At 47.3% G+C, this 25,776-nt stretch overlaps 1 protein-coding gene across 1 annotated transcript in view; it reads left to right on the plus strand.

Moving 5' to 3' along the window:
* Positions 1-25,776, plus strand: part of LOC135909727 (fatty acid synthase-like) — a 140,872-nt gene that overhangs the window by 84,896 nt on the left and 30,200 nt on the right. Inside the window, exons 17-19 of the mRNA XM_065441788.2 lie at positions 3,642-3,849; positions 6,226-6,555; positions 17,465-17,584. Of these exons, the coding sequence (XP_065297860.1) occupies positions 3,642-3,849; positions 6,226-6,555; positions 17,465-17,584 (658 nt within the window). The remainder of the gene's footprint in view (positions 1-3,641; positions 3,850-6,225; positions 6,556-17,464; positions 17,585-25,776) is intronic.

The raw sequence follows: 25,776 nt of genomic DNA on the forward strand, positions 1-25,776 counted from the left end.
CGCGCATTGGAGCTGTGGAAGGACCGGTGCGAGGGGGTCGTTGCCCCGGACTCTCTCTCCCCTGACAACGCTTCGCCTTGCTCCCTCAGCAGAATCAAGCGTCCTTCCTTTCTTTAGATCACTATCTGTCTATCTCTCTGCCCGTGCCGATCACGACGTTTGGCTGGCGTGCATCATTTCCCCCTCCGAGATACCGAGTTCTTTGGTTCGTTCCGCTTGCTCAGGTGCACATTTCGTTGCTGCGCCGAACGCTGCGTTGCTCGACCATATGGCTCGACGCTCACCGCGTCCGATGCGGGGCGCCTCGTAAGTGATGGCTGCCCTGTAGCCCACTGTCTTACACCCCTTGGCGGGTCGACGGGAACGCTGTCGCGTTCCACTCTTGAAGGCGAAGCTTAAGCGTCCTCCAATTTTTCTTTCTCGAGTTCCTGGCACACTCGTTGCTTGTTGGGTGGCTTTCGTACCCGGCCCGGAGAGCTGGGATCGGTTGTCGGGTGGTCCCTTTGCACGTCAGGCACCAGGGCTGGCACGGGTGAGGTGCGGTGGTGGATGGGTTTTTAGTCCTACATGTGCTGCAGCGCTTGATGCTTGGCGTGGGGCAGACGTCCGCACAGTGACCCACTGTAAGGCATATGCTGCACACCTGAGCCTTCTGGGTGTGTATGTAGCATCGGTGCTCGGCCCCATAATTCCTCACGTTGCGCGGTACCTTGAGGCCAGCAAATGTAACGATGGCCGTGGTTGTTTGCCCCATCATGCGAGCATGGAGGATCTGCACCCCAGGTGCAACTGGTGGTCTAAATGTTTGGTTGGCTGAGTGCCTGTGTCGGGACCCGCGATAATCACTTTGCATGAATTATCGGGGGAGGCGATGTATGTTGAGATCGGGTAGCGATATGGACCGAGTGTAAGCGATGTCACCTTGTTAAGGTTGTTCGTGATTCTTTCGCTTGACGTGCTGATGAGGGCGATGTTTTGAGCCCGTTGAACACGTAGGTAAAGTTCGTCGACCTCTTCTTTCTTAAAACTCGCCTCAATGCCGACGGCGTGAGTCGGAGAGTGGCGAGGCCACTCACTGAACGTGATACCGTTTCTCTGGCGCAGGATGACTATAAAATCATCAATCGGCAGAGGCGGGAGCCTCTGGGGTCATCGTTGTTCAGTTTGGTTCGAATGATGCGTCTCTTGGTCGCGCACTGTTGGGTCAGACTTAGCGTCGGTGCGGCCTCCCAGCCGGCCATGAGCGATGAGCCATGATCCATCCACTGGATCTTCTGGGTATCCTTCTGTTGCTGGATTATCGCAGTTGGTAGCTTCCACATCCATGATCGTGTTCAATGGGTGTTAGCGGTGTTGGACAAGGTCAGTAGTCCCTGGACTCCGATCCTGACCACGCTGAGGCTTATTTCGAGCACGGCCTACACGGTGGCTCAGAGACGCCGCGAGCGTCCATGCTGCATCGTTGCTGATCTTGACGTCGAAGTGGAAGGTCGCAGGAAACGTCCGTTGTCCTGATCAGAATAGGGCGAGGAAAAGCACGTGAGACGCGGTAGCGTCTGCTGCTGACGCAAGAACTCCAAACCTCACGTCCGCACACGGTAGTAGCTCCAAGTGGACTCCCTGAGTGGAGACAACCGCAGCGTCTATTACCGCTTTGGCCGCACGAATCGTGGACGCAGTAATAGATGCCTTTGGTGGACGCCATACGGTCGCGTTGCCGGCCCTCATGTGTCTTGAAAGCAATCTTTGACGTGGCCAAAGTGCACGACCGCGCGGTCCCCATATTCAAAGCGTTCCAAAATGTTTCCACAGTGCGAGTAGCACCGCAAGGTTCGTATGCGCTGTGCTTTCGACATTTCGTTCGCGTTGAAGCTACAGATGCACGGAGGTCAATCGCTATCTTCAAATGATGCCTTTGCTTCAGCCGTATGAATTGCAATTTTTTTTCTCTGTACTTTGTGCTTGCGTCAACAGAACCGCTTTGTTTCACTTCGCGCATGTACGGTTATGCTCTGGTTCTTTGTTTCTTCTTTTTGTTGTGACGGTGATTTGCCCTGATCTGTATCTTTTTTTTCGTGTATTCTACATTAACTGCTGTTTGTCAATGATATATGTACTTCTCCCCCCCCCCCCCACTGTAATGCGAAAATGGCGCTGTGGGTAGTGTGATAAATAACAATAAATTGGCCCGTGGCTGTGGCCGAGATTCCTAATTCGCGTTTTCACAAACAGTTTCCGCTGTCATCGAGCGAGATGTATTCATGTGTACCTGTGCACACATGAAACCGTGCTGGTTGATTTAGTTAAAACTCGTTCAGGGGCTAGTTGGCTTTAATCCATGATAGAATGTGTAATCGTGACTGAACAAGGACGTGGAAAGGAGCAAACACACAAAGACAGCACTGTCTCTGTGTGTCTGTTTCTTTCTACGTCCTCGTTGAATCATGAGAAAGTTTACAAGTTTATACGGCCGATAAATCTATTATCCTTGCTTTGTACAGCTATCTAGTAATTTGCTATCGTAATCAGTGCTCCGCATTTCGGGCAGAACCGCGAATTTTAGATTTTTTTTCCACAATAGGACAAGTTTTTGGTCTAATGGTCCGTCATAGACAGAAATGGTATGATCAGTAATCCTGCTTTCTCTAAATACAAGCTCGAGCACGGACTGAGTAGTGGATTGAATACTAGTTGCCTAATTATCAACATGGCTCAGTTCTCCCCTAAATACCATGTCAAATAAAGCATCGGAGTGTTTGAAGTCCCCTGAGCTAATCTCCAAACGCATCCCATGGAATGTCTGCCAGGTTGAAATCACCAGTTATAATTATAAGCGTGTTTTAAGACAAGCTATGAGCTGAACATTCTTGAATTGGCTTTAGAAAGGCAAGAGGGGCATAAGCAGGTCTATAATCTGCACCAATTACGCAAGGAGAGTCACCCAGCATTGACCTATACAAAATACTTTCGTTATCGGGGCTTTCGCGTAACATCAGAAGCTCAATATCCTCTTTACAAACAATCGCTAGGCCACCAGCACGAGTTGCAAGATCCTTAGGAATAATTTGATAAGGGGGGCATTATTTCGCTGTTGGCTAGATGCGAACGCAACCAGGCTTGTATGACAATGGTAATATCAGACTTATAAAGGAAGAGAAGATGCTCAAACTCAGTGGTTCGTTCCCTAGGCTGCATGCGCTAATATATTTAATATTATTATAAACGTTCTTACGCCTACCGCAGTCTCGTGAGACTGCGAGTAAATACACAGACCGCTAAGATAGCGAGTGAAGGGCTATAAGAGAGTGTTAAGCCGAAACAACCAGTGCTGTACTTGAGGTTGCTTGCCTTCGAGAACTCGCGCAAAGATTACAGGAGTCAGCAATTGTGAGGCCATTTTGTAATTCTGCATTTCGCGGAAATAGCAATTCCCTTTACAACAGCTTAGACCTAATATAAACTTGGAACACGAACGCTGTGCCTCTGGGATAAGACCTGAAAAGAGCATGTAGGTTGCGTTGCTCTGCTGCTCTACTAAGTTTTTTCGTGTCGTACATCGATAAGAGGGTCTATGGGAGTTACAGTTCGGTAAACCAATTATCTCACTCACCCCTCTTTTTCAACATTTGGCAGGCGGACAGGCCAAGAAAACTACGCAGTACGCTTACCTCAACGTCCAGACACGCGGAGATCTGTCGAGCCTCCAGTGGTACGAGTCTCCGCTGAACTACCTCTCCCCTTGCGAGAAAGCCGGCTCCGAGGGACTGTTCGTCGACGTATACTACGCGGCTGTCAACTTCCGTGACGTCATGCTTGCCAGTGGAAAAGTAAACATGGACACGGCACGCGGTGAGTGTTTCCTTTAACTTGACTGTGTTCACCCACCTGCGGTGCGGCGCGGATCACATAAGCAAACACTTTCACCTCAATGCCACTGCGCGCTTAACTGCTTTATAAAATTTCAAAACAACCTTACGACAAATAGTAATCGCGTTTCATGCGGCACCGTTATGCACCGACTCCGCCAATCATGGGCATCCATCCAGTGAAACTTTTACCTCCATTGTCCTCCCGCAGTGCATGGAAATGCATCTAATATGGAATAAATTTAGAAACGTGTGGACTGAATGACTGCTACCTCCATGAGCTTATATTCTGAGTGATGGTAACGCTGACAAAATAGCGAAACATGTTACCGTCGGGTAAATCAGCTTCCACTTTAATACGCACGTCGAGCACAGCATGAGTACCCCTGAACCGTTTCCTCTAAACATTGTAGGATGTAAAAGAAACAGCGACACATCGGCACTGTAAACATCAGAGCTTTATTTTAGAAAAGCATGAGTGACGCACCAATAAGTAGACATGGCGATAAACGGGACTTCGCTTCACTCACAACTAAAATCTGTGCAACGACCCGAATCCATACGCACCGGCCATTGCAGTGAATATAATTACAGATGCAACGACAATCTCTGCCGGCCGATTTTTCCAGCTGAGGCGCACGAAAAAAAAATCCTTTATTGTTGATTTTGCAACACGAATAACTGAGGCCTAACCTTCCAAGGCAAAGCCACCACGAGCCTTCAGCTGCTAAGTGCTTTTCTTTCTCGTGGAGAACGAGGCACTGCTTTTGCGAGCACGCTGGTCTGCCTCACTCCATTATGTGCAATCATATGAAGCCAACAAACCAAACAACCAATGACACTATAAGGAAATATATTGGGTAAATTAGATGTTTTAATTCAACAGTACAAACTATTGGGTAAATCAGATGTTTTAATTCAACAGTACAAACTATAAAAAATAAATTGGACGAAAAAACCAATGGTACGTAGGTGGTATCCTAACTTCGGATTTACGCGTGCGATTCTTCTACCTAGTTGCTGCCGTGGCGCCTGGTTCCCACCTATTTTAGAGGGAATTATATGCGCGCCACGAGCAGCACGAGCAGCAGCTGCTACGCAGACACTTTGACAATACTGCCATAGCCCTCACTGCCAGAGTGATGACACTACCTGATCATCATGTCTCGCAGCAACATTGAAATTCCATATCTGCGCAAGATTAAAGATGCGTTTGTTAACCTAGTTGTAACACTATTCTACGCTCTTCATGCTCGCCGGCTAAGAGACATTGTTCCAGTATCTATCTTGTTTTGATGACAAATTAAGTGATGCGGGGCTAATGCTACCTTCTCCATTTTTTAAATGCAGAATACCTCAAATAATCCTATCTCTTTTTCAGCCTTGAAACTTCACCGTATACAAATGTCTTTGCAGAATGGGCTACACGGGCACACTTTGCGATGGTCAACCTAATGTCCTCCCGCTAAAAAAGCCTGCAAATTTGCCCGATGCAATGACATTTGTATACTAGGAAGTTTCAAGGCTCAAAAAGACAAAATTGTTTGAGGCATTCTGCGTAGAAAAGGTAGGAGAAAGTTGCATCAGTACCGCGTTACTTAAATTGTCAAGAAAAGACGAGCTCCTGTTTACAGAATAAGTTTCGGAGTTCAGGGTAATAAAGAGCGTAGAATCATGTTAAAGCGTGGTTTCTGAACTTGTCTTCAATCCTGCGCAGTTCAGGGCATTCAGTAGCGTTCTCAGATATGACAATCTGCAGGTGTGGTCCCGCTGGCAACTAGCGCGGTGGCAATGTTGTTTCCAATGTTTCTGCGAAGCAACTACTGCTCGCGTAATTTTTTTCCGCAGTAAAGCTCAGTTCAAGTTCGGCGATTGTCCTCTGTGCGTTTTATCTGCGTCTCGTGCTTAAACGCACCGTTATAACCAACTTCCTTCAAGCCAGCAAAGAACACGCCATCTAAGTCTCCTAAAGGTTTTACTATTTAATTATGTTTTTATTTATTTGATCAACATGCCCCAGTCGACGAATAGAAGCAGAACTTTAATGCTTATTTATTCGTCTTTTAACAGAAATTCCTCGCTTAGTAATAGGATCTAAAGATGCGTGCACAGAATCTGGGGCGAATCGCATTCATATTCGACCTAATTTCTATAGAGATTGATAATTTCTATAGATTCAAGGAATGCTCGTATTTAGGAGAATGGAGTGCTGACACTAACGCACGGCAGAGCGTTGGTCAAAACAACACGCTGTTATATTTTTCGCCATTGGTCTTGTTGCCACGAAAGTGAAACTCTCGCGTACGTCTCGAAGGGGAAGAGCGAAGCTTCCACTTTGCGATCCGGATGTTTCGTTCAGGTGACAACGTCGCCGAGGAGGCCTTCCTCGGGATGGAGTATTCAGGCCGCGACTGGAATGGACGGCGTGTGATGGGAATGGTCCTCGGCAAGGGCATAGCAACCGCACTCGCGGCCGACCCAGTCATGATGTGGACTATTCCCGAAAGCTGGACCATGGAAGAGGCGGCTACGGTCCCCGTGGTGTACTCCACTGCCTACTACGCTCTGGTGATACGCGCCGACATTCGACCTGGGCAGTCGCTCCTAGTCCATAGTGGCAGCGGAGGCGTTGGACAAGCCGCAATCTCAATTGCTCTTTCCATGGGATGCACTGTCTTTACCACTGTGGGTGAGTTGAATGCGCCAAGGGAAAAAAGAATTGCGAGTTTGCCATCGACTTGCCTAATGGCCGATGCTAGAATTTGTAACACAAATAGACTCGAAATTGGTTGAATTCAATAGACAATAAGCTTGCCTCTTGTAGCCCAGTCTACAGACATTTAGTTGAAATATCAGTGACCTACATTTAAAATTGTTGGTAGTTATTGGAAAGTGGCCACCATAGAACCATTGTAACTTCATATAACAGATGTGTGGAGTTCATCTAGAATTTCCCTGTAATAAATACTCTATTTTCGTGAAATGTGAAGTAGAAAGCAACATGAAAACTATGGATATTAAAAGAAACTGCAATGTTAAATCAATGGATGTAGATACTTCACACTTACCCACTGGCAGGCGTTGGACACCATTAAGCTACCCTTTGCAGTTTTCTATTCTAAGGCTCCTTTTACTGCGTCGGGATGTGAAACTGCCAACTGAGCAATAAAAAGTCGCAGTTTCGCCCGAGAGGAGAATCATCGATAGCGATAGAAAATTAGCAGAGAGCTGTAGGAAGTAAGCGTATTAGTTTTAACGCGATAGCGTTAAGGAGCTCGTGTCGCAGAAAAGCCGGTGTCGTCGGCGTCGGGTGTCGGCGTCGGCGGCGTTGACCGTGAGCGATAAATCACGGCAGGCTCTTCATAAATAAAAAGCAACTTCCAAGATTGGCCCGGTGGGAATCGAACCCAGGTCTCCGGAGTGTGAGACAGAGACGCTACCACTCAGCCACGAGTTCGATGCTTCCAAGCGGTGCAAACGCGCCTCTAGTGAATGCGGTGTTGCCTTCGAAACCAGCCGTGGAAAGTTATACTGCGGTGTATATCGGTAATTATGAACATGTAACGTACAGAAGTCACAATTACACGAGTTGCGAAGTGCGTTTCCGCTGCATTTCTTCTGCGCTTTCCGCACACGCAGAGCCATCTTGCGGCAAACACAGAAGACCCCCTCCTCTCAATGTACGGCGCTGCCCCGACAGGAGGCGCGCCGCGCGCGCATTGGGACCGCTGCCAGGCGCGTCGCGGGACTCCCTCTCCCCTGACGACGCTTCGCCGTGCTTCCGGTTTAGATTACTATCTATCTCTCTGCCCGTGCCGATCACGACGTTTGGCGTAGATCGTTTTCCCTCCGAGACACCGAGTTCTTTGGTTCGTTTCGTTCGCTCAGGCGCACGTTTCGTTGTCGCGCCGAACGCTGCGTTGCTCGACGTTCACCGCGTGATAGGTGGGCGCTAAGTCCGATGCGGGGCGCATCGTAAGTGATTGCTGTGCCGTAGCGCATTGTCTTATACCCCTTGGCGGGTCGACGGGAACGCTGTCGCGTCCCACTCTTGAAGGCGAAGCTTAAGCGTCCTCCAATTTTTATCGGTCGTATAGACTTGCAAACATTCGCTTACTAACTAAATAGCATGCACGGCGTCATGCGTGCACAGTGAAACATGAACACATCTCGCTCGATGACCACTGATAGTCGGTGTCAAAGCGCTGCAGTTAGTAAGCGTGGCAGCTGCAGCAGCGAGTGAACTTACCTTCCTGTTGTATCTTGCTGCAGCACGAACTAGAAGCCGAAAAGTCTTCGCGCACGAGGCTACCGCCACCACGCGTGCGCTTTGTCCACGTTGCAGATGGTTTGCAAGATACGGCAGCCGCGGCCGCGTCGTAAGCAGCAGCTGCCGGAGTAGAACGAACCCCCCCTTCCCGACCGCCCCCTCGGCTCGTGGCGTGGCTCGCACGCGACAAAAGACGGCGCGCTTGCGCCACGCTTTCCTCCCTGGCGCGCGTGGGATTGAGCCGCAATCGTGGGCTGACATTCACAAGCTTTCACTCGCATATGCAGCGTAAAGCGAGAGGTGATGTTATCGTTTTTGCAGTTAACACAGAACATTACGGCGACGGCGGAAATGCACTTGTAGTGTCGATATAATTTCTATCGCAATAAGAAAAAAAAACATTGTAATACCTTTTTGATCAAGGTTTTTGATAATTGCCTTTGTCCTTCATTTCTATGGCGAGCATCGAAAGCAGGATTCTGGTAAGGCTGATACAGACAGCTCGATGGGATCTTGTTACACAGCTGCTCTGGTAGGAAACACAAAATGCCATTACTCAAGCATGTACAATTTTGAAAAGTGTATTATCTATGACAACGACTGCTTCAAAAGACTACCACCTTCAGCTCCTACGAATTGATAATTTATACGTTTTCATTAAAATGTACTGAACTTGCGCGTCAGATATGAAGGTATGCGTACGTCCTTTACATTCACTAGCAAAAGGAGATGAAAAGTAGAAGCAGTGAAGGGGATTATGTTCGGGGAAAAATATAACAGAAATATTCGGCGTGTTACGAGCCAGTGATGTTGGGTGAGCGTGATGTTGGCGCGCAATAGTGGGAAGCTCTGGAATAATTTTAAGTCCCCGAGTTTCTTGAACGTGAACCCAAATGCACGATACAAGAGCGTTTATGTATTCCGCCGTCACAGGAACGCGACCGCCTCGATCGGGATCCAACCCGGTACGTCAAGCTCACCAGCGCATCGCGATAACCACTGAGCTACCATGGCCGGGCGGGAATTAAATACAACTTTACCTGCTGTAATGCCAGTTCTATGATGCAATGTGTCTTCTCTCACAATCACTACATTGGCCGAACTAAAAAAACTTTGAAGGTTAAACTCAACATCATATGAACTAAGTAAGGAAAATAAATATAAAAGCAGTAACAAAGCATTATGAGCAATGCTACAGCATTAAAGAAGCCAAACAGCTTCTTCTAAAAAGAGGTATATATATTGTCACGTGGTCGTGACGTCAAGGAACACAGTAGCAATACTGTGAACGAAAAAAACTAACTTTTATTGGGCGAACCTGTGCCCACAAAACAGGCTACACTTATAGCACAACGATAGCGGCGAACACGCTCGGCGATCGTCGAAAATCTGATCAGCGGGTCAAGCGCGTCGGCTTTTATAGAGCAGTCGTCGAATGTTCCAGACTAATCGTTCGGACCCGCGTGCCTTCCACAAAGTTCTACACCATTCGCGTTACGCGATGAAATCAGATAACACAAGGTTCGGCGACAACAGACAGCCGGGTAGAAGCATCGATAACTTTCCAGAAACATCGGATACATTCAGGCGCGTCCCTCGCTCAGCGATTACAGTTGTCAAGCGGCGAAACGTGGTCGCCCGATAAAGATAAGTACACGTGTCAATATATATATATATATACGAAGCTTTAGAGCTAGGCGCATCCTGTCTAAATACATGGGGAACAAGGAGTTGTTTTTCTCAGTAGCATCTGCACCAAAGGTGATGAAGCTTTTTGCATACACAATACAAAATTTTAATCAAGTAATTGTTGTATGCGAATTTTCGATAACGGCCTTCAATTGTTTGTTATATATTGGCGCAAATCACAAATTTTCAGAAAGCGAAACCATCTTGTTTGCAGCTCTGTACCTCAGAAATAAAACATGATATCACGATTCTGTAAATTGTTCTCATTAGTATATCTAAAGCACAGAAAATTTATATCTTCTGCATGGCGTTCAAGTGTAACACAAAATTATAAGTAGAAGTTTTGCAGAACTCTTGCAAACAATGTAATGAATTTGCATAAGATATAAACAGACACGCCAAAATTGTCCTCTTTGGATGCTCTAATGGATGGAGATTATCGAACTGCCATATCAGTTCTAGGTACAGAGGTATGAATTTGTGAACTTTGTGCTTTTATTTTTTATAATATTAGCAATATTGGAAAATTTGCATAAAAAATTCCGTCCCTAAATCAAAATGCGGCGTCCAACAGTCACTACAATTTAAATTTCTCTCTCAAATGCAATATATTTCCTTGAAATCGACCCCATCCCTATCTCAGAGAAGGTGTCTCCGTTTTACATGTATTTCAATAGGAGGCATTCAAGTTGGGCCTGAGGTAAAGTTTCTTGTACAGTTAATTTTGGATTACACACAGCTAGACTAGAGCGAATCGTATGACCCGTTTCATTTGGTTATTTGTTTTTTTACCTTAGTCAAGTTGTTTTGAAGTAACACATTGGTCTTTAACTTATCAAGATCACACACATAATTTTGCACAAATATTATTCAGATCACAATTATGCGGATGGTTCAGGCGCATTTCTACTGTCAGCGTTATGTTCCGTACAAATCGAAGGGCGATAACATCGTCGCTGCGCCCCGTACGCTGCCCGTTCGAGTTAAAGCGTGCGAGGGTGGGCCTACGACGCAGGCTTAATCGCGAGCACGCAATCGAAGAAAATGGAGAGCAAGCGCGCTGTCAGTCTTCCGGCACTGCCCCACGTGCCCTACATTGAAAGCTATCTACGATGGGTACAGAGTGCGCACAGTGCTGGTACCTTCGTGTGCACTGAGTTTTCGCCTCTTAGCGTACGTTGAAGCGAGAGATAGCACCAAAGTCCATTCGCTCGCTGCTGCTGCGACCCTTGCTCGCTGCAGTGTTTTCACAGCGGCTTTCCGCGCTCACAGAGCGAGGTGTTCACGTTTGCTTGTGGCACCATACTTGGTAATTTAGTTAGTAAGCAAGTGCTGACAAGTTTATACGGCCGATGAAACTACAAACTTTACTTCGTACAGCTTTCTACTTATTGGAGCGATAGCTCTACTACTCTAGGTACAAATTCCGAAAACGCTTCTTTCCGTAAACAAAGCCTTCAAGCTTGGTCAAGGCCAAACTGGGACATAACCGACCACTACGGGTTGCACCACACGCCATGTGGGCGCCCATATCTCGATAGCAAACTGCAATGGACAAAGTGCACCGAGAGCTGGCAGCTTCGTATGCGCTGTGCTTTCGATGCTTAGTTCGTACTGAAGCGAGACGCAACATGAAGGTGAATTCGCTCGCTGCTGCTGCCGCGCCGAGCAGCGTCTGTGTGTTGTGTTGTGGTGCAATTGTAGATGCGGAAGTTACTGTTGGCGCCGAGCAACGTATGCGTCCTTCCCCAAAACCAGCGAAACCGTGCTATCGCTCGACAAACTTGGTTTAGCCACGTTCAACCACGGCAATCTTGTTTGCTATCGCAATCGATCCTCCGCCTTTCCAGCCAAACTGCGGCCATTTTCTGCAACGTGAAAATATATTCAAAGAAATTGAATTATGGGGTTTACGTGCCAAATCACGATCTGATTAGGAGGCACGCCGTAGTGGGGGACTCCAGAAATTTGGACCTACAGTATCTCTTTAAGTAGCATCTGCATCTAAGTACACGGCTGTTTTCACATTTCGCCTCCTGGAAATGAGGCCGCGTAGCCGGGATTTGACCCCGCGACCTCGTGCTTTAGCAGCCCAAGACGAAACAATAGTTAGAGATAGGACAAAAAATGCTCGCACCGCTTACGTGCGGGAATGTGAAAGCATTATAGTCCCTTTTGGGAAATGTTTTGAATTCATGTTTAAGGCATGAGTTAGATATATTTCTGCTGATTCGATTAGTGTGTTTGCGTGTACATTCCAACAGCTTTGTGAGCTGCCGCTGAGGAAGATGCTTCACAGTCCCTCGCATTGGATACAGCACCGGTGAAATCCGAACCGCTAGAGACACACGGGAAGCAGCGCACTCATTTTGTACGATGATTACGTGGTGTCGAGATTCTACCGCAGTAGACACAATGATGAAATCCAAAAAGCAAGTGATGCGCGGGAGACGGCGCGCTCATTTTATACGCTCGTGACGGGGCGCCATTTCCTCCCCATTGGCTCAGCCGTCACGTGGCCGATGACGCACGCACTAAGTCAGCCAGATGGGTGTTACGTGACGCGTTGGATGACGACCGCACTAGGTGCGCCTTCCGTCAGCCAGAAGTGTGGAGCTGCTGCGACGTTAGGGAAGCGTGCTCGTCTCAAAGTTCACATTCGATAGCCCGCAGACCGAAATATACCTAATTTTCTTTTCAAAGTCATTAATTTACTTTGATACAACAGCCTTCCTAAAAAATGTGATGTAAATCTGAGCATTTTTTACATGTTCTAACTTTTTGCGCCGTCTGCCCTTTTTGGTACCATCGCTCGGTAACGCCGGCGACGACGACGCCGGATTTTCGCGCAATGGTTAATATAATGATTTAGCATTAGAAGTTGTGGCATAGATCCCATTCGCTATTAGCACTTATTTTTTACGCTTGTAGGAGGGGGGTGACGTTACAGCTGCCTGTCTTTCACTACGTGTCAGCCGGCCCCTTTGTTCCACGATCCGCACTTAACACACCGCCGGTGTCACATGTGTACTTTCGATGGTGATCGAATTTCTCGACCACGATTGACTCAATTTCGTGCCTCGCGTTGATTCACTAGTCAGCAGCAAGCAATTTGATCATGATTCTTCATGTCCCTTCTACATGAAAATGTTATGCGATGCAACAAAAGGACCGACGAGCTCTTTATGGTTATTAGAAAACGCTGTGGCAGGAGCTATGCGGCAATCATGCCACTTGCAAAGCATTAAGTTAAAAAATAAATCTTGCAGAGTACGTGACGTGCCACAATAACAATCTAATTGCAGGACACGCCGCAGCTGGCGACACCTGGAATAATTTTCCTCACATGGGATTTAAGGGATGTTATACCTTCCTCATAAAAGTGCACAAGCGTTTTTGCGTTTGGCCGCCATCGAATGCGGCTGCCGCGGTGGCATTTGAAGCCGCGACATTGAGGTGTACCGCGGAGGGTTGGCATGAGCATAAGAGTACAAGAGGCGTCCCTATTTGAAGTGGTTTGTTGCAGTTAAATTTGTGTGGTTCAATAGTGATCAGCATGTCCGATTTGCTACCCTCATGAATATTGGCTAGGTCACTAACTGCTCAGCTTAAGCCAACATGTACCTCACAATGGCGCTCGACTGATGTAATGTGCAAGGCCTTACACATGCAGTCTGGGTCGCACCGGCGCAAGCAGCGACACCGCACAAATCATTTTGGCTCCGGCACCTTGCATCCACATTTAAAATAAACGTTCAGCTACGAGAGCCGTTTGAACACAAAGCGCTATGATGGTGCTCACCAAAGACATGAAGTATTGTGAGGACCACTGGCATGGCGCTCTTTCTTTCGTGCACGCTTCCATGCAACAGTCGGTCATAAACCTACAAGTCAGCCAAGACGATTGTTATGCGAAAGGACTGAGGCGCTGACGGGACATAAGTACTTCTCACTTTGCGTCTTCTATCTTCTTGACGAAAATGATTGTCATTGTCGCACCACAGTAATCACACACAGATACTTTAAAGAAAACCACACAGCCAGTGCGCACACCTAGGCGACAAAAATATACAAAATGCCGACGTAGGAAATGCCGAGAAAAACTGACGCCATTGTTAGCTGTTCCTCTTTAGACATGTGTGCACCAAAACGTTAAAAAATGTTCCTTATATAGACATCGCTAATTTGTTTTTTTCAAAGCTGTAAGCTATGTGCAAAGGTTCGTACAACTAATTACTCTTGCTGGAATGACTGTTTGCTGCAATGACGCGTTTTAGCATCTAGGGGAATGTAGAAGCTTTGCATCCGAGATTGCCACAGGTTGTGGGCGCACCTTATTCAGAGGCCCCTTAATGGTGACCTATGGGGGAGCTCACTTCATTAGCCTTGCATGTTACTAAACAAAGACAAAAGAAAAGCAAACATGCAGCCCCTGAGTTGCATTTTAGAGCGCAGCTCTTTGGCGTCCGTTCCTGGGTTTCGCGTCGTCGTCGGCGTTGTCGGCCTCGTAACCAGCTCCGCCCCCCTTCGCTGGAGTGGGAGACGAAGGACGCGAGCCGCGAATGGCGGAGAACAATGAGAGCGGCCCCTTCAGTGACGTGCGCGCGCGATGCTGGTGTCATGCGGACCCTCCTTACGGCTCGATGCGCACTCGTGTCTGGTCTCAGCCGATCCGCTCGTTTCGTACTATCGTCTGCTCGCGCCACAGCTCTCGCCCGCGCCTGTTTGGTTCTGTTGGGTCGGTCTCGTTCGCGGTTGTTTTGGTTGTTATTTCGACAACAAACGGTTACAAATATCCCTCGAGGCCAGCGCACCTTCCACAACTTAATGCGGTGAGTGTAAGACTCGTATCTCCGCGAATCCCATTCATGCAAGTGCGACGACTGATGCACGGCGGAGGCAAATATGGCATTAAGGGCCCAGTTGTGAACGTCTTTCTGAACGTCTTTGAGAATCAAGCATTGGTGCACCAAGTCGAACATATATCAGTCTATTTCTCCGACCACAAAGCTTCCTTCATGACTGTCAAGAACTGTTAGTGGAGTCTTTGTTAAAGGAATACGTGTGAAAAATAAAAAAAAAATTCTGTGATAGCGCATACATGTGTTGCTCGATTTCTTTGCCTCAATCTATCGAAAAGGTGAAACAGCTTATTTGCTGCGCTCAAATTTCGCATTAGGAAGTAACGTAATCGTCGGTAATTTTTTTCTCTTTTACTTTCTATTTCTGTCCTATTTTGTTCCGCGAGCCACCGCACGTACTTGTAATCACTATGTTGCCTGAATGCACTTATTCTCGCCCACTTCGTCACAGCGAGTGAGAGAGAGAAAATGCAGTGTCCCCGACAAGCACACCCCTCCTTCTTCCCCTTACTTTCAGCTCCTCGCATGCTTCCAATCTTGACCGGAACGTCCTCGCATTTGTTCAGAGCGAGGATGTATTTTCGACTCATCTTGTACTAACCAAGGCTTTCCTACCCCACGTGGATGTGTCACCCAAGATCCCCTTCGCACCAATAGCCATGTCATCTACTTAGGAGCATATACGATGAGACCAAAGAAGTCGTTGAGCGCTTTGCAGCACTCGTATAAGTTGTACCACACAACACAACAGTATAACTTATACTGAGTAATGGCCTTGAGCTGACCCGGGCAGAGAGAGCTGGGGGGCACGAGGCTAGTGTGCACCATTCGTTTCCCGGCTACGCCTCTGAGGACAGCGGCCTCCAAAGTCAAATATGTGAAACTTTCATCTCTGACGACAGCGAACATCAAAACGTGATTTTCACAGTAAGCCACTATGCCTTAACTTCATGATGTAAAAAAACTTGATGTAAAACCTTAACCTGATGTAAAAAGAAATAAAGGAGAAATTATCCTAACGTCATCAACACCACTAAGCAATGCACAGCGGGAGTTATTTTAGTCATGCTGGCTCAAGGAGTTTTAAAATTCCATTTAATTTGACTTGAATCAATGATAGTACAACATATGCACAACGTAAAGTCAATGTGCATTTCCTACGGGAAAGCCGTATTCACGCATTTACTTGATCAGGTTAAAGGAACCGAACCACAACTTCGCCTACAGACGCCAGTGCTACTCCTTCCACTAGCCCGACCTGCTGTGGTGGCATAATAGCTTTGACTTTGCGCTGCTCTACACGAGGTTGAGGGATCAAAACCTGTTCACAGTGGCCGCACATGCACGGGAGGCAAATTCAAGAACTTTGTACTACCCTGGACGTTAGAGAACCCCAGGTGGGCAAAAATAATCACCAGCCTCCTATTACGACGTTCGTCATGATCAATTCGTCATTTTAGCACGTAAAACCCAAGGATTTTATTTCATCTGCGGAAAGCAGCGTCACCGTCTATCAGCTAGTCGGCACTGCCATGCGATTGCCATGCTGGCGATCTTTGCAAACTTGCTATTGTTCTCGTTGTTGAGTAACGATGGCTCGATCGCCGGGCAGCTAAGAAGCCCGATACTTATACGTCATGAAGTGCCATAGCAGTGACAATAACACCTTCCACATGCAACTATGCGACAAGTTGCAGTTTCACAGGTACATTCTATAAAGAGAAACACAAACAGGCGTGGATAAATGCCGTCCGCAGGATCAAGCAAGTGAGAATTTGAAACATTGATGTTGTCCTCAATGCTTGATATTATTCGCGGTAGCCTTCTTGCTTCACTTTGTAGCAGAGTCATAAAAGTTTACTCAGGGGACGAGACTATCTCTGCAGCTCTAATTTGACGTGCTTTGTGTAATGCATAGAGCGCCGTTGATTCGCACATGCGACATACATTGTGTTTTCATGTGTTAGTTTGACAGCGCGCGAGGACTGTATGGACATGCGAATTGAAACGTAACATTTCTGTAGCAGCAAGCTGAAAGCAGTAGCGCGCTTTATTGTAGGTGTATGATTCGGTAGCCGAATCGTGCAAATAATGTGGAGACAGTACTGTGTGGCATCTTGACCCTTCGAGTTGTGTTGGCTCAGCGAAGTGGAGACGTCGGTATAAACTAAGGCATGCTGCGTGCTTCAGGCAGACGGGATCTCCGAGGCCAGCATCGGAAACCTTCACATCCGGGCGCCGTAAAACTCGGAAACCACAGAATCGGCTATACACTTCTACACTCTCCGCTTCATGCGTAACACATTTTAGCCCAGCAGAGAGACACAGTTTATTGGGCTTTACACGCACTCAACATGCTAGCCTCATGAACTATGGATTGCGCCTACCCTGCATGGGCAATCGACCAAGAACCAGTCGGTGGGTTTTTCAATCGCGAAAGAAATGATATTTTCGTTATCTATATTCAGGGATACGTGGTAGCCAGTTACCACGCGCATTTAATTTAGCGACTAGACAATAAGATCTACGTACCTACAGACTTTATTGGTCAGAAGTGGCGATTTAATAATAATTTGGTCACCTTTTCGCATGAGTACCGTTGCATCATATGACATCTATTGACAAGTCAATAGATAAATCGGCCGATTTACTCATTTGTAAGCGATGTTCTTCATATCGAATGGAACTCGAGTTTAGCAACTGCTGGTTTATTTTCTTGCGAAACATGACTCTTACCATGGCTTCAGAATCTTTTTCAAACGTTTTTTGCTCTGCAGGATCTGAGGAGAAGAGAGAATTTCTCAAGCGGCGCTTTCCAGTGTTAGAAGATCGAAACTTTGCAAACTCACGAGACCTCTCCTTCGAAGAACACATCATGAGTGAAACGAAAGGCCGGGGTAAGTACATTTCGCGGTGAGGCAAAAACCAATATTCGGCGCTCGTGGCATAACATAAAGACTGAACAGACCATGTGTATGGGTAACTTCCATTCATATCGAGCCTTAAGGATGTAAATATGGGCCGAGTAGATCAAGCGTTCTCTTTATCGTCTGGGGAATTACTTAATCTAGAGCGACTAATCAAACAGTGTTTATAACTGGATTTCTATTAGATAATAAAGTTCCTTACGTTTACACATCAGCACCTTTATTAAACTCCTGATGATCTTATTATATGTACCAAATGAATATTTCTTATAAGAACATATGAATTAAAGAAAAATTTATCGCGTTGTCGTAAATCGGAGAACCGCTCATCTGTGAACGAGACACAGGGTACAGGATGCCACTGAGAAATGTAAAGCGGCAAATAAATGTGAAAGAGCTGGTAGAAGCGAGAAATTAGGAGAAATGCCATAGAATGCTATGGTCGTATTCTCTCTAATTCTGCTGTTGGCCACAAACCCAGAGAAGGGCAGAATGACACGAAAGCGCGCTTCTGCATACTACAGTTGTATGCCGAAGCCTCCACCAAGGCATCTCACTTTCGTAGCCTGGTACTCAATATTTTTGATACCGTATTACAACCAATAATCACTCGTCCAAGAAGCCTGCATTCGCAGTTCGTACCTAAATAATTAAGCAGATCTTTTGGCTTGCCTGCAAAGCGTTGCGGCTCAGCAGCCTCTTGCCAACACGTTGGACACCGACTACATTTCTGGAAAAGGATGTGGTAAAGAGGAATTTTAGTAGCTTCAGTAGCGGAATGTTAGTACTACAATAACTTGCCTGCAAAAAGAGGTAAAAATCTTCAAAATTTTGTATGCATAGGGCACACGGTCTTTTTCTGTAGGGTCGCTGCAAGGCCGAAAAAAACTTTTCTGGGTGAGGAAGAGGATTCTGTACATCAAGCAAGCAAAATAAAAAGATCTCCATTGACTTTGAGCGTCTGAAAGAATCATCAAAATCTCGCTCTTTCAAACTAATAAGCATGAAAAAATTTGGTACCATTGAACCAAATACTGAAGGCAACATACAGAACTTAGCGGTACATTAAGGCCATCAATAGATAATTTGCATAATGTGCTGGAAACGAACGAATGTGCTGCACATTGGGCAAATTAACAAGAAATTAATAATGTAGTGCAATTTGGAGTCCGCCGATGAGATAACGGAAGCAGTGAAAAAGCTCTTTGAAAACTAATGGTGTTCTTCAGTTAATCATTTCAAGAATACGGAAGACAATAGAGAAGGATTTTTTAAATCTATCAAAAGTCCCATAGAGCGTTTGTTTTAGCTAGCTTTTTTACGGCCTACATAGCTGTTGATGTACACGTGTTCCAGAAATCAGTGACAGGTAAAAAGAGTACCTCTTTTTAGGAGGTGCAAAGTTCTAGAATCGTCGTGGTTTGAGCAGTGTGTATAGCAAAAACATGCCCTACTATTGCAAAAAGGTAGGGAACTTGGGACGCACATTTCAGTCAACCGCTTGTCTGATTATTCCAAAGAAATAATGACATGAGTCCTTCTTAATTCTTGCTGTGTGCACGTGCTTGAATCCACAGAGCTCTAGAAGATGAGCTGACAGGTCTCTAGCATACATCGGCACTATCCTCAATCCTTCAGCAGTGGATGGCGCTAGAAGAAAGGTGCTTGTGAATTTCAACACGCAAAACTCTTGTTTCGAATAGTTGGGATACTGTGGTCCTTTCTGAAGGACACTAAGTCCTTGCCTATCAGTGTCAGTCATTCTGCAGGAAACGCGCAGTGAAATGCATCGAAGAAGCATTTACAGAAATAGCAACCTAAGCCGGCCATTCAACATAGCGCACTCTACGTGCTCCCCCTGCCTGTACGAACAGAACCTTCACGTCATTTGCGACACCATTAGTAAAACGTTGCGTTGCCAGCTTTACTATAATCTAAACATGGGTAAGGTTTTCCCACGATTGCGTGTCTACTTTGGTGATACTAGAACTTCGCCACAATGTTTTTCTATCTGATAGAAAAAGGCCATTGCAGCATAGTGATTTTATAAGCACTCCTTTTTCCCTTCAGAATTTTCTCGCCGTATAAATGATTCTGAATAAGCTTGCCAAGTGTTCAAGGGATGTCGAGTGTCTGCAAACACGTTCGCTTTTCTCGATGCATCTGTTGGGTGTTAAAATGCAGTCATCACCTTCTGTATATCACCATTGATTTCCAACTCCTTCCACCTTGCTGTATTCGTAGATACACTGCCGCAAACATTATTGATGGCATCGCCGGCCATATTAAATGCACAGTGCACTCAAGCGGCAGTTGAGCTCTAGCGTCCCCTTTGCTGGTACCTTCCAGTCAAATACCCATAGTGTCTCAAAGTATTTACCACGAAAAACTGAAAAAGCAAGGATAAGATTGTCATCTGCTATCGCATTGCTCCAACAAAGCTGTTTCGCGTGATGAACCAGACCCGAACATCAAATCCTTCTCGAGTTTACAGTTGTCAGATGTGAGACTAACCCATATGGTCGAACCAAGGTATCAGAATAATTCGCGTTCTTTCTATTCGTTCACTTAATAATAGAGACGAATTTTTCGAAAGAAAGCATCTATGATGAGAGAACGTCAAGCGTTTACGGCTTTCCTTAAGCCCCTTCGCCCTGCTGCTTCATTATTTTGTTTGTGCTGTCCTGGAGTTGTTTCGCAATTAGTTTTTTTGCACTTTAACAGTCATCTGCCTGACTGCTAAGGCGTTCCCCTAGCTTGACACAAAGTTTCAACCTCTTTTTGCTCAGATGGCAGTACGGAGACTCTGATTAACTTCAGATGTTGCCTCTTCCTAGGTCTTGAAACTTACTGGTCCCAATAGACCTTCAAAGTGTCAGCTAATCCACTGTATAACCGACAAATGGCTCCTACAGATGACAACAATGCCCATTTGATGTGTCTCTACATCGCTTCACAGTAAGCGTAGTCCAATGCGGGGCGCCATGGCACAGTACTCCTTCAAAACTTGTCCTACACACAAAAAAAATCAGAATTGGCAACTTTTTCAATCATGTCCATTTTTTCGGCTAATCACGATGCAAGCGAATTAATGCCGACAGCACCAGAAGCCATTTCCCTTTTTAGATGCAAGTGTTTCCTATTGAACAGTACATGATGTTCGTCGGGGCTGCTATGAAGGACACAAGGGTCATGAAACGTAATCACCCAAAGTCCTTCGGCGACACTTTCATGGAAAGTCCACAACGGCGTGTCCTCAGCATCAATGCACTTGCTCCATGCTGAGGCGAACACTTCTGGAAATGGTGACTTATTGGATGCGCAGATTTCTTCACTGATATCGCTGCCTTCGTTGGCGCATTCCCAGTCTCGCCACTATTGCTCCAGCGTGTACAGCTGGCGCACGCTTCATGGCGAGACTGCGGTATTGCTATTTTGTTTGAAGACAAGTTGTGTTTACTTTCATTCATCAAAAGCAAAGGACAGCTACATCAAAGTTGCTACATGCAGTACCTTGACGGGTAGCTGTCCCCAACGTGTGACACCATCGTAAAGCAGTATGCACTTGAATATTACTACTGCATCAGCAACAGCATGCTTTCGTGTGAGCGCACACAGGAAAACGCAGATATAAGCAGCGGTAGCCGGCTGTAGATTCGTGAAACTTTGAGCAGTCATACAGTAAAAATACGTCAATGAACAAAAACCAATAGTCAAAAAAACGAAAGAAGAATGTACTCTAAATGCGTTTATTAGTCACAATAGTTTATTAGTCATCTGCCTTTTTAGTCACAATCATGTGCCCAAATATTGCGGGCGCATTGCCAAGTCGAAAAGGCATTACGTTAAATTCGTATACACCGGCGGGTGCGAGAAAATCTCTCTGCGGCCGTTCTGCGTCTACCATACGTACTTGCCAATACGCTGAGGCACAAATCTAGAGGTGAAAAGAACTCTGCGCCTTGTAGACTGTCAATCGCCATGTCTATGCGCGGGAGAGGGCAGACGTCCTTGCGAGTGATCATGTTCAGGCGGATGTAGTCTACACAAAACCGCACAGAACCATCTTTCTTCATGACTAGGACGACAGGGGATGCACATGGACTGTTGGGAGATTGAATCACCTCCCCGCGAAGCATGACGTCGACTTGTTCATTGATTACATGACGTGCTGCAGGAGATAAGTGATACGGACGTTGCCGCAATGGTGGTTGCAGGGCAGTATTGACGCGATGTGTAACAGTCGGCGTCCGACAACACGCAGTTGGTGTCAGAGAACACGTAATTAGAGTGTTGAAAGCATCGTTATCTACCTCTGTAAGACATTTCTGATTTTGTCGGACTTCGATATCGTTGCACTGACTTTCTTTACACAAGACCAGTACCTCTTCAACAGAGCTGCTAAATGATTCACCCTGCTGCTGTGCACGTTCTCGGAAACGCGATCCTGCTCCAAGCTAGCGCACAGCAGGGCGACCAAACACAGCCACTAAAGAGGTCTTGAACGTCCGAGGACCCCATAGGAAAGTCGGTCTCTTGGTTGTTGTACCAGAGGTTGGCGACAGCCGCGAGATTGAAAAGTACGTTGCTCAGTATGGCGGGACCATCCTATTGGTTGTGGGCGCTTACTCTTTCATATGCCGTCAGCCAGTCCTCGACATCAGTGTCGTCTGCAGCGCTGAAAATGGTACGGTCCCCGTGGCGAGGCACACCAGCGCACAGGACCGACTTAGTAGGCGCTTGCAGGGATGGAGTAAGAAGTGTTGGCTGGGATGCGTCATCAGGCATGGTTGAGCGTAGGATATGGGATAGAAGTTGCAGGGTTGACGTTGTACGCTAAGCGACATCCACCACGTGTAAATGCGTTTGTTAGTCACGGGCGTTTGGGACCGACCGTTAGAGACGGGTGCAGATTCCCAGCAGAAGCGGCGTTTACGGGTAGCACCGCTGGAGCGCTTGATGCACTCTAAAGCGCTGGAAAGGATGGCCCACTATAGTGTTCCGCTGCTTCGCTACACTACGAAGTTCCCCGTGGGAGATATGATAGTGCTAAAGATCGACACGTTTATATATATATATATATATATATATATATATATATATATATATATATATATATATATATATATATATATATATATATATAAAATTCATCAGAACCATAGAAAGAAACTAATTCGGGATCTATTACCCATTTTTTCAAGAACATCAGTTAGAAGTGTGCCTAACCTAAACTGAGATTTTGAGCACAATAATATGTGGGAGTAGTGTCATACAGCCAGTGCTCGTAGAGGCCGTAGAGGCCGTCTGGCGTGATGAAGGTGGTGTTTTCGCGATTTCTCTCGTCGACTTCTACTCGCCAGTAGCCAGACTTGATATCCATCGACGAGATATTTAGCCTTGCAGAGCCGATCCAATGCGTCGTCTATCCGTGGGAGGGGGTATACGTCCTTCTTCGTGATATTGTTAAGTCGACGGTAATCGACGCAGAAACGTAGGGTTTCGTCCTTTTTCTTCCCAAAGGCTACAGGAGATGCCCACGGGCTTGTCGACGGTTGACTAATGTCGTCGCGCAGCATTTAGTCGACTTGCTCCCGAATAGCTTCACATTCTCGCGTCGAAACTCGCTAAGGGCTCCAGCGGAGTGGTCGAGCGCACTCTTCGGTCATTACGCGATGCTTTGAGACTGGTGTTAGTCGAATCATCGATGACGTCGAAAAGCAGTCTTTGTAACATCGAAGCAGACTTCTGTGCTGTTGCTTCTTAATCATGGGGAGACTTGTATTTATGTCGATGTCTGGTTCGAGAAGTATGGTCGTCGGGACAGATACGTTAGAATCCGGGAGCACAAACGCATTGCTGGTTTCCCAAATTTCCCCGTTGTGTGCGATCGTCATGCCCTTGTTTATGTGCTTGAACTCCTGGCTGAAGTTTGTGAGCAACATTTTCCTTTTTCCTCCGTGCAGTCAAGCGATATTTCTTTCGACGCAAATTTCACGGCACAGTAGTAGACGTTGGTCACCCTCGATGACGCCTTCTACGTCAGCAGGCGCTTCGGTGCTGACGGAAATGATAGCGCTGGAGCGAAGCTGCATGCTCACTTGATCTTCGAGCACACTCAAGGCGTGGTGACTACGAGGGCTCTCCGGCGGTATCGCTTGATCTTCCGATTGTGTTATCGATTTCGTCTTCATCTCGGTGATTGCGCCTCGTTGGTTCAGGAAGTCCATGCCGAGAATGACGTCTCGTGAACACTTTTGGAGGACAACGAAGTTGGCAGGGTAATTCCATACAGATTCCAGTCGGCTTGTTGAGGTGTCCTCCAGCGGTCCGAATTTAATGGCCTCCCCATGCACTCTTAACTTTCTTCAACTGGGCGGTGATGTGTCTACTCATGATGGAGTAATCGGCCCCTCTGTCGACTAAGGCGGTGAACGCGTGGCCGTCGAGAAACACGTCATGATCGGTGGTTCTTTGTCTTGCGTTACAGTTAGGTCTTGGCATTGGATCATGGTTGCGTCGCGTTGGCCTGTGGCTGGTACGTGGCATCGTGAAGTCGTCTTTCGCCGGCGTATTGTTTGTTTCCAGACTTCGTCGGGACGGCGCTGTGTCGCTGTTACGTCGTCCAGATAGTCTCATCGGCGTCTTCGTCTGCAGCGGAGAATCTTCGTCAGTTCGACGAACAGCAACCACACCTCCATCGGCTGCTGGTTTAAGGTTTGCAGATATGGGCTCGCAGAGCGGCCCCAGGCTGGGCTAGTGTATGGACGGCGCTGCGGCGACAGGTAGCGGCCTGGAGACGGCGAATGGGACGGTCGTCGAGAGCTCCACTGAGCAGCGGCGGGGTGGCGAGGTCGTTCACCAAGCTGATGCGGCGCGTTAACGGCGAACCCTCACAGTCCCATCTACCGGTAAGGGCATCGTCGGTAAATGTGACACGCTTCTCCGCAGTGGTAGCAGAGCGGGCGGTGGTCAGGAGCGCGCCAGACGTCTCTCTTCCTCGGCTAGCTGCGCTGGTGGACGGAAGGGCGTGCTATTGGCGGCGGCGGGGGACGACGCAATTGCGGCGTTACAGGGCCCCGGGTCGGCGGTGGAGGGGACCTTGATGGTGGGTGACAGCGGCATAGGTCAATCGCTTCCAGCTGGGGCTGCGGTGATTGTGGCTGCACCTCGGGCACTCCAAGCGATCGCTGGACCTCTTCTTTAAAGATTTCGGCGATTGAGGCCAGCCACTTGGAGCTGCGATGAAGGGAAGAGCTTCTGAAGCTGCTCTCGTACGACTGCCCTGATAGTCTCGCACTGGTCATTGGTGACCAGTGATTGAACTCCGGCGTAGTTCGTTGAGTTGGTGCGGCGGTCGAATTGCAGGTTCTGGATTTCGAGTGTCTTCTCTATGCTCGTGGCCTTGCGAAGAAACTCGTGCACGGTATTCGGTGGGCTTCTTAGCATTCCGGCGAAACGTTCCTTTTTCACACTACTCATGAGTACGTGGACTTTCTTCTCTTCAGACATTTCTGGGTTGGCGTGGCGGAATAGACGGGCCATCTCCGCCGTGAATATCGCGATATTCTGATTGGGCAGCTGCGCTCTTGCTTCTAGTAGAGCTTGGGCTCGCTCTTTTCGCACGACGCTTGTAAATGTTTGCAGGAAGCCGCTTCGGAACAGGTCTTACGTTGGCAGTGTAGCTTCTCGATTCTGGAACCACGGCCTGGCTGCGTCTTCCAATGCGCAATAGACATGTCGCAGCTTGTGGTCGCTGTCCCAGCTGTTAAACATATCGACCCTCTCATACGTCTCCAGCCAATTTTCCGGGTCTTCGAATGTGGTAACGCGGAACGTCGGTGGCCCTCTGGGCTGCTGCAAAACTATTGGGGCCGCTGCGGCTGCCATTGGGGCTGTCTTGGCCTCGACCTTCTTGGTCCTCTCTGGTAGAAGTTCGTGTTCCGGAGGCAGCTGATTTAACCTGCGGCTTGCTCGATGTTGCGGGACGACATTAGTGTTGTCTTTGTGGTGCGGGCTTCGATCACGGCTTGTCGAGGGCGTCCGGTACATGAGCGTAAAGCACCTCCACCACATGTCACGTGGTAGTCATAAAAAACACAGTAGCAATACTGTGAAAGACGAAACGAATGTTTATTGGCCGAACCTGTCCCCAGGAAAAC

Source organism: Dermacentor albipictus, chromosome 8 (genome assembly GCF_038994185.2).
Source record: "Dermacentor albipictus isolate Rhodes 1998 colony chromosome 8, USDA_Dalb.pri_finalv2, whole genome shotgun sequence".
Lineage (NCBI taxonomy): Eukaryota > Metazoa > Arthropoda > Arachnida > Ixodida > Ixodidae > Dermacentor > Dermacentor albipictus.